This window comes from Pan paniscus, chromosome 12 (assembly GCF_029289425.2).
Source record: "Pan paniscus chromosome 12, NHGRI_mPanPan1-v2.0_pri, whole genome shotgun sequence".
Lineage (NCBI taxonomy): Eukaryota > Metazoa > Chordata > Mammalia > Primates > Hominidae > Pan > Pan paniscus.
The window spans coordinates 108,735,962-108,748,803 of record NC_073261.2 but is presented as its reverse complement, the minus strand read 5'-3'; the positions used below and the strand labels follow the sequence as shown (position 1 = coordinate 108,748,803).

The 12,842-nt window shown below is 40.8% G+C and overlaps 2 protein-coding genes across 8 annotated transcripts in view; one reads left to right on the top strand and one right to left on the bottom strand.

Moving 5' to 3' along the window:
* The window catches only part of GEN1 (GEN1 Holliday junction 5' flap endonuclease), a 30,758-nt gene extending 26,325 nt beyond the window's left edge, over positions 1-4,433 (top strand). For all 5 annotated transcript variants that reach the window (XM_003826990.5, XM_008952340.5, XM_063594658.1 and 2 more), the window contains exon 14: positions 248-4,433. In XM_003826990.5, coding sequence (XP_003827038.2) covers positions 248-1,566 — 1,319 coding nt within the window. In that variant the 3' untranslated portion in view covers positions 1,567-4,433. The remainder of the gene's footprint in view (positions 1-247) is intronic.
* The window catches only part of SMC6 (structural maintenance of chromosomes 6), a 132,210-nt gene that overhangs the window by 112,353 nt on the left and 7,015 nt on the right, over positions 1-12,842 (bottom strand). The window contains exon 4 of one of the 3 annotated variants that reach the window (XM_055108225.2): positions 7,437-7,543. The exons of the other annotated variants lie outside the window; for them this stretch is intronic. The gene's annotated coding sequence lies outside the window, so the exon portion shown is untranslated. The remainder of the gene's footprint in view (positions 1-7,436; positions 7,544-12,842) is intronic. 3 annotated transcript variants of the gene reach the window in all.

The window sequence follows — 12,842 nt, the reverse complement described above, 5'->3', positions numbered from 1 at the left end:
GCTACTGTTTATAGCATATTCGGATTTTAAATGTTTTCTTTATTTCCCAGAACTCAGTGAGGAAAACAACTCAATTATAACATTGTTTTCAGAGGGAAATATTTTACAATCTAGCAATGCACTGAGATCAAAAAAAGGCAGAAACTATTCATAGAGATTTCTCTCTGAACTGTTTATTTTTTTATTTTTTACCCAAGTTAAAGCAAAGAAAATAAATGTTGATTATATGTATTTTTTTTCTTTTCAGGTATTAAGCCTAAAGAAAACAATTTGCCAGAACCAGATGAAGTAATGAGCTTTCAGTCACACATGACTTTAAAACCCACATGTGAAATCTTTCATAAGCAGAATTCCAAGTTAAATTCGGGGATTTCCCCTGATCCTACATTACCACAGGAATCTATTTCTGCCTCATTGAATAGCTTGCTTTTACCTAAAAATACTCCATGTTTGAATGCACAAGAACAGTTCATGTCTTCTCTAAGACCTTTGGCTATACAGCAAATTAAAGCTGTCAGTAAGTCTCTAATTTCAGAATCTAGTCAACCCAATACCTCATCTCATAATATATCCATGATTGCTGATCTACACTTGAGCACTATTGACTGGGAAGGTACTTCTTTTAGTAATTCTCCAGCTATTCAAAGGAATACTTTTTCTCATGGTTTAAAATCAGAAGTTGAATCAGAGCTATCAGCCATCCCTGATGGCTTTGAAAATATCCCAGAACAACTGTCCTGTGAATCAGAAAGGTACACTGCAAACATAAAGAAAGTGTTGGATGAGGATTCTGATGGGATTAGTCCTGAAGAGCATCTACTTTCTGGCATTACTGATTTATGTCTTCAGGATTTGCCTTTAAAGGAACGAATATTTATAAAATTATCATATCCTCAGGATAATCTACAACCAGATGTCAACCTGAAAACTTTGTCCATACTTAGTGTAAAAGAATCTTGTATTGCTAACAGTGGTTCTGATTGTACATCACATCTTTCAAAGGATCTTCCAGGAATTCCCTTGCAAAATGAATCCAGAGACTCTAAAATTCTAAAAGGAGACCAGCTGCTTCAAGAAGACTATAAAGTCAATACTTCTGTCCCTTATTCTGTCAGTAACACAGTGGTAAAGACCTGCAATGTTAGACCACCAAATACTGCTTTAGATCATAGTAGAAAAGTTGATATGCAAACCACTCGGAAAATTTTAATGAAGAAGAGTGTTTGCCTTGACAGACATTCCTCTGATGAACAAAGTGCCCCAGTGTTTGGGAAAGCTAAGTACACAACTCAAAGAATGAAGCACAGTTCTCAAAAGCATAATTCATCCCATTTCAAAGAAAGTGGCCATAACAAGTTGAGTAGCCCTAAGATACATATTAAAGAAACTGAACAGTGTGTCAGATCTTATGAAACAGCTGAAAATGAAGAAAGCTGTTTCCCAGATTCAACAAAAAGTTCTCTGAGTTCTCTACAATGTCATAAGAAAGAAAACAACTCTGGTACTTGTTTGGATAGTCCTCTTCCTTTACGCCAGAGATTAAAACTAAGATTCCAAAGCACTTGAAATTTAAAACACTTAGGTATAACTTACTATTTTAGTACTATCAGCAATAGCAGAGACAGAGGGAAGGTATCTAGTTCATGTGTGGTAAAAATTTTAATGTTCTCTGTGTCATGAAACACTTGCCATTTTAATCAAAATTGTAATTTTTTAAGTCACCTAAAACTCTGGTTTTAAAAGATCCTCTGTATTGAAAACTTCTGATAATGTATGTCATTATTATGTCCTTACTATTCCTTAATTGTAGTTTTAAAATATTGGTATAGTACTTGACAGAGTAAATGCTTCATCTGATTGTTCATCTTTACTTTTTCTTCCACAAGCCTCTAAAGTATTTATATTCCAGCTTGTTCCCAAGAGGATAATTCTTTATACTTCTCTTCATTCTTTTAAGGCCTTGCAAGGTCTTCCGTTATAACTCGCTTTCCTAAAAGCTATTTTCTCCCTCAGTGTGAAGATACCTTTAGTGTGCTCTTCCACTTTGGAAGGCCGTGCAAGGTCTTCCATTATAACTCTTTTTCCTAAGAGTTATATTCTCCCTCAGTTTGAAGATACCTTTAGTGTGCTCTTCCACTTTTGGTGTCTTAGTCTCTTTTGAGGGGCAAAAATAGAAAAGGAGAGAAGATGTCAGTATATTTAGTAAAAATCATGCTCGTAATGGCTGAATAAACTGAGCAAAGTAAATCCTTATGTATCCCCAGAAGTTCACAGGTATATCGGGTGGAAAAAGATTTGGAAAATCAAATGTATAACCAAAAGGATTAGAAACTAGCCCAGGATCATGTAGCTAACTAATAATCCTGTGGGAATCAGTTTTCTTGCCTGCTAATTTTTTTATTTTTCTATTTTTTCCTTCTATAGCACTTTTCCCCCTTTTGTTTTGAATCTATGCAGTATTGACTTTAATACCACCAAATATTAAGTCATGCATTAATTTAGGTCGCACTCAAAAATTCTAGAGAGGCATCCAGATTGAAAAGGAAAATGGTGTCTGCAGATGACAAGATTGTATGCATCAAAAATTCTAAGAAATCCACTAGAAAACTATTAAAACTGATAAAGCGAGTTCATCCAGGTCGTAGAATACAAGACCAATGTGCAATGATCATTGCATTTTGTTTTTGTTTGTTTGTTTTTTTTTTGAGACAGAGTCTCACTCTTGTCGAGACTGGGGTGTAGTGGCGCCATCTTGGCTCACTGCAACCTCTGCCTCCCGGGTTCACGCAATTCACATGCCTCAGCCACCTGAGTAGCAGGGATTACAGGTGTGTGCCACCATGCCTGGCTAATTTTTAGTATTTTTAGTAGAGATGGGATTTTCCCTTGTTGGTCAGGCTAGTCATGAACTCCTGGCCTCAAGCGATCCACCCATCTTGGCCTCCCAGAGTGCTGGGATTACAGGTGTGAATCACCATACTCAGCCTCAATTGTATTTCTGTACACCTCTAAATAAATGGAAATACATTCCATGTTCATGAATCAGAAGACATGACCATACTCCCCAAACTGATCTACAGGTTAAATGTAATTCCCATTAATTCCAGCTGGTTTCTTTGCTGATTCTAAAATTCATATGGAAATTTCAGGAACACAGAATATTAAGAAGAATCTTGAAAGAGTTTGACCCACCCTTCCTGATTTTAAGTATACAGAACTACAGTAATGAATGTGTTGTACTGGTATAAAGATAGACATATAGGTCAATATAGATCAATGGCATAGAATTGAGAATTCAGAAAAAAAGTCTTCACGTTTATGGTCAGTTGATTTTAAACCAGAGTGCCAAGACAATTCAATGGGAAAAGGAAACAGTCTTTGAACCAACTGTCTTCTGGATCTATTGGATATCTATGTAAAAAAGAATGACATTTGATTCCTACTTCACATGATATTTAAGAAGTAACTTAAGATGGATCAAATACCTAAATGTAAGCTAAAGCTATAAAACTCTTAGAAGAAAACATAGACATAAATCTTTGTGACTTTGGATTAGGCAAGGATTTCTTAAATATACCCAAAGCATAGGCAACAAAAGAAAATACACAAACTGGACTTCATCAAAACTAAAAACTGTTGTTTGAAATGACACCATCAAGAAAGTGAAAAGACAGCTTACAGAATGGGAGAAAATATTTGCAAATCATAAATGTGATAAGGGACTTGTATCTTGGAGGTATATAAAGAATTCGTAACTCAATTATAAAAAGACAACTTTAAAATGGGCAAAATAGCTCAACAGGCTTTTCTGCAAAGAAGAAATACAAATGACCAAGAAGCACATTAAAAAATTTTCAGTACTATTACTCATCAGGAAAATGCAAATCAAAACCACAAGACACCCAATAGAGTGTCTACAATCAAAAAGATAATAACTAGTATTGATGAGGATGTGGAGGAATTGAAATTCTCATAACATGCTGGTAGGAATGTAAAATGGGGCAGCCACTTTGGAAAAAGTCTGGTAGTTCTTCAAATGGTTAAATGTAGAGTTACGATATGATCCAGCAATTCCTCTCCCAGGTATATACCCAAGATAAATGAAAACTTATATTCACATAAAAACCTGTGCACAAATGTCCATAGCAGCGTTATTCATAATAGCCTAAAAGTGGAAACAATCCCAGTTCCAGAATGAGGAAGGGGAGAAACTAATGTGTATTAGCTATTGTGTGCTAAGCATTCAACTAGATTCTTTACAAACCTTGTATCATCTCAACTCTTTAAGGACTGTATTGCAATGTTTTGAATATTCAGAGAGAAAAAAGTCGTTGCTAAAACATTTTCCAAGGTTCTGCTTATTCTGATTTGTTCAGTCGTGGCTGTGATAGTTCAGGACCATCTAGACCAGGTAAATAAAATATCTAGAGGCATTCTTGAGATTGTATGAGATGAAAATAACAAAATTAGTTGGGAGTGGCCAGTCTGAGTTCATTTTGCTATATAGCTCAGGGTTCCCCAACCCCTGGGCTATGGACAGGTGCCAGTCCATCACCTGTCAGGAACCGGCCTGCACAGCAGGTGTTGAGCGGCATGCAAGCGAGAATTACCGCCTGAGCTCTGCCTCCTGTCAGATCAGCGGTGGCATTAGAGTCTCATAGGAGCACGAACCCTATTGTGAACTACGCATGCGAGGATCTAGTTTGTGCACTCCTACTGAGAATCTAATGCCTGATGATATAAGGTGGAACAGCTTCATCCCACAGCCATCTCCCCCGCATCATCCGTGGAAAAACTGTTTTCCACGAAAGTGGTCCTCGGTGCCAGAAAGGTTGGGGACTGCTGATATACCTAATATAGGCATAAGTGTAAAATTATACTTCCTCCTCCTCAAGGATTTCTCTGTTTTCATTGTCCAGGTTATACCAATTCTTTTTAAAGCATTCCATGTTCTTGTTCCTTGATGTGGTCATGTTATCACTTGTAAATCAAATCTTATAAGTTGCTGCTTACGTATTTGCTCATCACTTCATTGTCTTGTTGAGGATGCCTTGCTTCCCTTTGAAATACTCTGCCAAAGATCTGCCTCCAGCTACTAGGATCCTGTAATTGGTTTCTTTCTGATGGCTCCATGCTAAGGCCCTGCTCTGGCCTAACTGCTTTGGGCTTTGTGTAATCAATCTTAAGTCGTTGGCGGTTTTTCTTTTAGATTTTTTTTCCATATAAAATCTCTATCTGGCCACACATGGTGGCCGTGCCTGTAATCCCAGCACGCTGGGAGGCTGAGGCGGGTGGATTGCTTGAGGCCAGGAGTTCAAGACCAGCCTGGCCAACATGGTGAAACCCCATCTCTACTAAAAATACAAAAATCAGTGGGGCCTGGTGGCGTGCACCTGTAATCCCAGCTACTCGGGAGGCTGAGGCAGGAGAATCGCTTGAACCTGGGAGGCAGAGGTGGCAGTGAGCTGAGATAGTGCCACTGCAGTTCACTCCAGGATGGGCGAAAAAGTGTCTCAAAAAAATTAAAATTTAAATTAAAAAAATATACAATCTCCGTCTTCTAGATTTTATAATGAGGACTCTACTTTTTCCTTTTGGGTAGTATGGCTTGAGCCATCTTGTCAGGCATACCTAGCTTCAGATTCTTTTCTGCTAACAGATTTTCTCTGTGACCCTGGAGACATTTTCTAACTTTTCTGAGACTCATTTATTCAAATGTTTATGTGACAGGCATTGTGCTGGGCCGTGGAGATACAGTGATCAATGGCATCCTATAAGGTTTTGATATCTGTGAAGTCACTGCCACCATTGACACATTCTAGGGACTCAGTAAATTGTAGCTGTGTCCAATACCATCATTTGGAAAGAGGACTATCAGATTTTGGATTCAAACTGAATGCAGCCAAGCACTGCCTTTTGGTAAAAATGTGGACACAGTAACGCTAGTAGGGGGCAGTGTGAGGGTGGGAGATGTGTTTTCAGAAGAAGGAAACTCTAGATTAGCATCACACAAGGGATCCTAACGTGGCATTTGAGCTACTGGAAAAAAATGTGCTTGCTTAAATATAATGTGGTAACTAATATTCATCTAATCACCTACCACATTTTTGGAGCACCCACTTTGAGCAAGGTTCTTAGGCTTTTCTATGTACAACAGCCAGCTGGAGGCCCAGTGAGTTTAAAATTTTTCCAGGTCACCCAACTAGAAAACGTTAAAGCTGGGACTAGAACTCAGATCTCCTAATTCATGAGTGAAAACAATTCTCTGTATTTATGTTTCCATACATCATTCAGTTCTTGACTCAAATATCACCTCAGAGAGTCCTAATCTTTTTATCTCCTGACATTATAAATGTTGAGTTTAGGGTTTTTTTTTTCATTGTTTCCCAAACTAGAATGCAGACTTGATGAGGGCAGGGACTAAGTCCTTTCTGTTCACAGAATTCTAGAACAGTGTTTGACACAGTAACTACTAGATGCATGAATGACAATTCTCCACAACGCCCCACCCATGGAGCCTGTACCAGCAGTGGCTGCACTTAACCTTGCGGAATCTGGCCTTAGTACTTCAGCATGGCTCACAAGGCTGAGGCAGCCTGGCCCCAACTTGTCTCTTCAGCTTCATGCATTCATAGTCATGAACCTTGGCTCTAGCCACCTAAGACCATTTGTTATTCCCTACACGGATGTCTCTGCCTGAAATGCTTGCTGCTTCCTTATTGGCTAGATAAACCTCATCTATTAAGGACCAGCTCACATGTCATAACTTTATAATCCCAAGCAGAATTATTTGCTCTATACGTGTCCCCAAAGAAATTACCCATACATTCATCAGAGTATTTATCACATTCATTCATTCGTTCCACAAATACTAGCTGATGCCTGCCGTGTAGGAGGCACAATATTCCTTACTTAAAAATGCCTCTATCTCTCCCTCAGATAAGACTAAGATCTCTGAGCACAGGAATCAAGTCTTATTTCTGTTCACTTCCCCCAGATGCCTACCCAGGGTTTGACTCTTCTGCCTCACCAACTCTTACCCATCGAGATTCAGTGTAAACGTGGTCTTCTCTAAGAAAGTCTTCTGTTGCTTCTCTGGATTGTTGCTAGTCCCCATAGACTTCTAAAATATTATCTGTCTATAGTTTTGTGTTGGGTTACATTTTTTGTTTCCCACACCAGACTATGAACATCCTCAGGGCAGAGAAACCATATTGTACTTCTGAATTTATAGCACCCGGCAGAGGGATTGGCACAGAAAGTGTCCAGTGAGGCCGGGCGTGGGGGCTCACATCAGCAGTTTGGGAGGCCGAGACGGGCAGATTGCCTGAGGTCAGGAGTTCGAGACCAACCTGGCCAACATGGTGAAATCCCATCTCTACAAAAAATACAAAAATTAGCCGGGCGTGGTGATGGGTACCTGTAATCCCACCTACTTGGGAGGCTGAGACAAGAGAATCACTTGAACCCGGGAGGCGGAGGTTGCAGTGAGCTGAGACCGTGCCATTGCACTCTAGCCTGGGCAAGAAGAGCGAAACTCCATCTAAACAAAAGAAAAAAGAAAGTGTTCAGTGAATGGGTGCTGATTGACTGGTGGTGATTTCAGTCAGGGTCTTAGTTCTAAATTTCTCTGTGGAGAGAGACCAAATCTAACCCGGTGGATTAGCTTGATACCTAGTCGCCTTTAGCCACTTCAAGATGCCCTGTCAAGATGCTTGCTTTCTGAAGGTGAAGAGTCTAAATCAACTGCTGTTCCTGTTCTGCTGGTAGCACTTAGGGTAAAACAGCTTAAATAGTATTACTGAAGGCAGCCTCCTTTCATCTATATATTAACGTGGCAATGTTTATCACCTTCTTAGCCAAGCAAAGCTTTTATCAGGCTCAGCTAACAGCTTGCATTAGCCTCTTTCAGGAACTTGCCACATTGCCTATAAACTGACATGCTGCAGAGTCAGCCCCAGCAATAGTCCAAAACAGTGGGACTCTTTTTGATGATTTCAAAATGGATAGTTTAGTTAGCCCCAGGTCAGATAAATTCACTAAGTTGCCTGTTTGGCAATGGAGGGCAGAGTTATCAGCAAAGTAGGCTGACCCTTCTGTGGGCAGAATGAATATTTTGCTAATGTTTAGAAGAATTCCTTTTGTAAGCATCAAAGAAGAACTTTAATAAGGATTAAGTGTCTGAGCTTCCTTAGCATTATTCTATTCCAAGACCCAAAAAGGAAAATAACCTCCCCAAATGGTAAAAACTGCTTGTATATTTAGAATTCTCTGATCAAAGACCTAATGAAAAGATTCTATAGTGTTTGCGTCATCATAAGTTAAATCTTCATCTACCACCCAACTGATACCTGCCTTTCTGTGAGTGAAATCAGAAACGGCTGTTCTTTAATAAATGCTAAGTCAGAAAGTGATTTATGAAACACCCAGGTGAGGGGAGACTACAAGTCCCTTTGCCTTTTAGTTTTCAAGCAATACTGGTTGCAGTAACTGCTCTGATGTAATTATTGCTAACATTTACATTTTTATTAAACTGAAAATGCTAACTGTGAATGCCAGATGCCAGATGCCAGAAGCCTTATTTTACGTTATTGTCCAAACACAGACGTCTCTAGGCCAGGCGCTGTGAAGGCCCCACAACTTCACAGCTGGGATAGTTCTATGGGAGGTGTCAAAGGACTGGGTACAATCAGGTCTACATCTTCTGAAACAAACCGAAGGACATTTTCTTAAACCTGAGAGGCACTGGTCTGAGGAAGTGTCTTGGTTCTGATAGAGACTAGCTACACTGGGCAAACCTCCCCTGGCTTCACTTCCTTCTGTCTTCACTCTCCATCACATTTGAGGACACATATCAATATATATGAAACACGTATCAATATATAAATTCAGCATTTCTGATGTCTTTAAAATGTGTTCCATTATACTCTATAATTTTTTGAGAAGGGAATTGTCTACATATGAAGAAAAAAGAGACAAAGTTCATTAGGCACTAATGAATATAAGTGAGCTTATACAGTTTCAAAAGTCTGTTATGCAAAGCATTAGTGAATCTTGGGAAAAGACAAATGACATATGTTAAATGTTTATGTGCCACACATCTAATTCTTAAAATTCCTCATCTACGCCCCACAAAAACTGAGAGGGCCGAGTGTGGTGGCTCATGCCTGTAATCTCAGGACTTTGGGAGGCTGAGGCGGGCGGATCACTTGAGGTCAGGAGTTCAAGACCAGCCTGGCCAAAATGGTGAAACCCCGTCTCTACTGAAAATACAAAAATTTGCTGGGCGTGGTGGCAGGTGACTGTAATCCCAGCTACTCGGGAGGCTGAGGCAGGAGAATCACTTGAACCTGGGAGGTGAAGGTTGCAGTGAGCCAAGATCATGCCACAGCACTCCAGCCTGGGTGATAGAACGAGACTCAGTCTCAAAAAAAAAAAAAAAAAAAAAATACTGAGAGGCAGGCACTGTTATCCCCTATTTGCATCTGAGGCTAAGAGAAGTTAAGGAACTTATCCAAGGTCAACATCTAGTAAACAGCAGGACCAAGATTTTAACTCAGAGCTACTCTAACTCCAAAGCTCCATCCATCATTTTCTCCCCACTCTTTGTTTCTTTGGAAACAGTTAAGGCTTTTTCTGTGAACCCCACATCTCTCTGAGTCTGTGGCACTTTTAAAGAACCCATTCATCAGAGAGATGCAATAAACTCTACTGATATGATTTCTAGAAAACTGACTACTAAATAAGAGTAGTTCAGAGTCCCAGAAAAACTGTCTTGTGAACACTCAGGAAATTGTCACAGAATTTATTTTAATTTTCAGAATTAAAAAAATAACTATTAGGCCAGGCGCGGTGGCTCCCACCTGTAATCCCACCACTTTGGGAGGCTGAGGCAGGCGGATCACCTGAGGTTGGGAGTTCCAAACCAGCCTGACCAACATGGAGAAACCCAGTCTCTACTAAAAATACAAAAAATTAGCCGGGCATGGTGGCACATGCCTGTAATCCCAGCTACTTGGGAGGCTGAGGCAGGAGAAGCCCTTGAACCCGGGAGGCAGAGGTTGCGGTGAGCCAAGATCGTGCCATTGCACTCCAGCCTGGGCAACAAGAGCGAAACTCCGTCTCAAAAATAAATAAATATATAAATAAATAAGTTAATTAAATAACTATTAAAGTCAACATTGTAGGAGGCTGGGGGGTTTTCATACGAAAACCCCCAGAATGAAGATGAGGGGGACAGGCAGAATTGCAGTCATTTCCTTACCCTCCAAAGCTCTAACCACAGGGATGAGTCCTCTGCAAGTTCTTAGTGGTGCATGAGTTAAGAGTGTCTCCTTTTTAGTGTTCATGTCTTAGTTGAATCACCTTTGCACAGTATCTGCAATGAGCCAGGCCCCGTGCTGATCATGTTAAGTACATTTTTTATTCTCTTGAAAGCAGTCCAGGGAAGGAAAGCAACATGCCTGAGGTCACACTTAGTACACAAATCTCCCAGTTACCTTTGGAGGTAGCATTGCTACTCCAAAGTGCCATCTTTCTTGCAGGAACTGCTAAACAGCCTTCCAGTTGATCTTCCTGCTTCAAAACGCTCGTGCCTTTCTGTTGTGCACATATCAGCAAGATTAATCTATTGAAAACGCAAATCACATACTAACCACGCCCTGTGTAAAAGCGTCCCATGGCTTCTTATCACCCTCTGTAAATCCCAGCCTCCTCAGCAGCTGTGGTTACCTGTCTCCCTCACCTCACCCTCCGTCGCTTCCCCTTGCTCGCCTGGCCCTTGGCACATGGCTTGCTTTCTTTCCTTAAACATACCAAGTTCACTCTACACTCTGGCTCTTGCCATTACTGCCCACTCTGTGTGGACTTCCTACAGACCTCTGGATGGTAAGCTGTTTATCACCACCGAGGTCTCAGCCTCTTGGCTAGTGCTTTTGTGAGCACGTTAGCTAAGTAGCCACCTCCCACTCCTACCACCACTCCTTCACACTTGCCTCTCACCCTGTATTATTTTCTTTACAACTTATTAGATTTTTTTCTTTGTCTCCTATCACTAGAGTAACATAACAAGAGAATAAACTTTGCTTTACTCTTTGTTATATTCCCAGAGCTTTGAACAGTGCCTAACATGTAGTATGCATTTAATACATACTTGTTCAATGAATAAATAAAGTTAGCTTTTCAACCCAAATCTATCTAAAGACAAAGCCCAGGCTTTGACCACGAACATGCTGCAATTTTTTATTGAATTCTTAAGATGGATTCAGTCCTGGGACAGGCATACTGCCGAGTACACGGGAAAACATCTGCTCCCTCCCTTCAAGATGTTTATAACTTAGTTGTGATGCCAGACTCATTTATTCTTGAGATAACAAATACAGTAAGTGCTGAGTGAAGGGAAATGTATCAGAGGGCACCAGAATGTAGAAGAGAGTGGTCAGTGAAGATCCAGGTGGTCCTTATAGGGCCTCCTAGAGCTGAGAAACTTGATAGGAGCCTTTTATGGTGGATGCCAGTTAGGGGGAGGGTAAGACTGTCAGGTCTTGGATGAGACTTAGAGAATCAGTGAGTTTATCCAGGAAAGAGTTATCAATGACATGTGTTTTAGGGCATTCCAGAGAGGGACATTTGCTAGATACTTTTTTCTGGAAAAAAGCCTCACTCTTTACTTACAAGTATAGTTTTATGAGAAAACGTGGGCAAGAGAAGAGGAAAGGAGGAAAGAGAAAGCAAGGCAGTGAGGTTTCTTCTTTCTTACTCTGGCCATGGTTGTGGTAGGGGCAAGATGGATCGAGACTGGCACACAGTGAGTGCCAGATAATTATTGGCCCACTTACTCTTGAAGGTCTCCTCTGTGGGACTTTCCTGGAATTCCACGCTCTCTCCAGAAATAAATGGCCAACTGTGGGACCTAGGAGGCTACCTCTTTAGGGCCAGCAGTAAGGCAAAGCTGCTATGCAGCATAATCTGCCCAAGTGATTGGACTGCACAGACCCTTGGCCACTGGAAGAGATTGCACCATCCCAGAGTTTCCCAGAGGGCCACCGTCATGAGGATTGCTCCTATCATGGCTCCCAGTGAAGGATAGAGCAAGGAGACCCCTGAGAACTAAATTGCCAGCCAGTGAAGATGACTTACTATGCTCAGAATTAACATTCATCCATCCACCACCCCATCCATCCATTCAGGAAGCAAATACTCTATGCCAAGAATCTTACAAACTGTAGGAGCTATCACAAGGGTTAGATAGTTTCCTTTCCTTGAGGAACTCATGGTCTACTCATAAAGAAAACCATATGCTGTTAGTTTCTTAACTCTACCCATGTTTCCAGGGCAGAGTTGAATAAAAGATTTATCACATACCCAGGCTTGGCCACAAAACCACACCACACCAAACCAAAACACTCCATGAAGGGAAAGACTAATTAACCTTCCCACCCCCCCACCCCTCAAGCCCTTCCCAGAAAGGTGATAATGAAAGATTTGGTCTCTACTGAGCCACAACAGGATTTGCATTTTAAAGTTTGACAGATCTTTATAGGCCTTTTGATCTCTTTTCTGCTCTCTACCTACCCACCCCAGACTTGCTGCCTCCTCCCAAACCCCCCTCAGTTCTCTACCCTGAACAAGCTATAAGCTTCGGAAATGATGGTCCCAGGTCCAGAGGCCTCTAGGATATGTGCCCTGGTGTAATGTGCTCCTAGCCATATAGCTCCTATTTATTGAATATCAGCTGTATATCAAGTACTTTTCTTCCTAACCCGCACAATCACCCTGCAAGGTTCATATTATTTACCTTTTTTTAAGTGAGGAGGAAAATGAGGCATGGAGGTTAAATAACC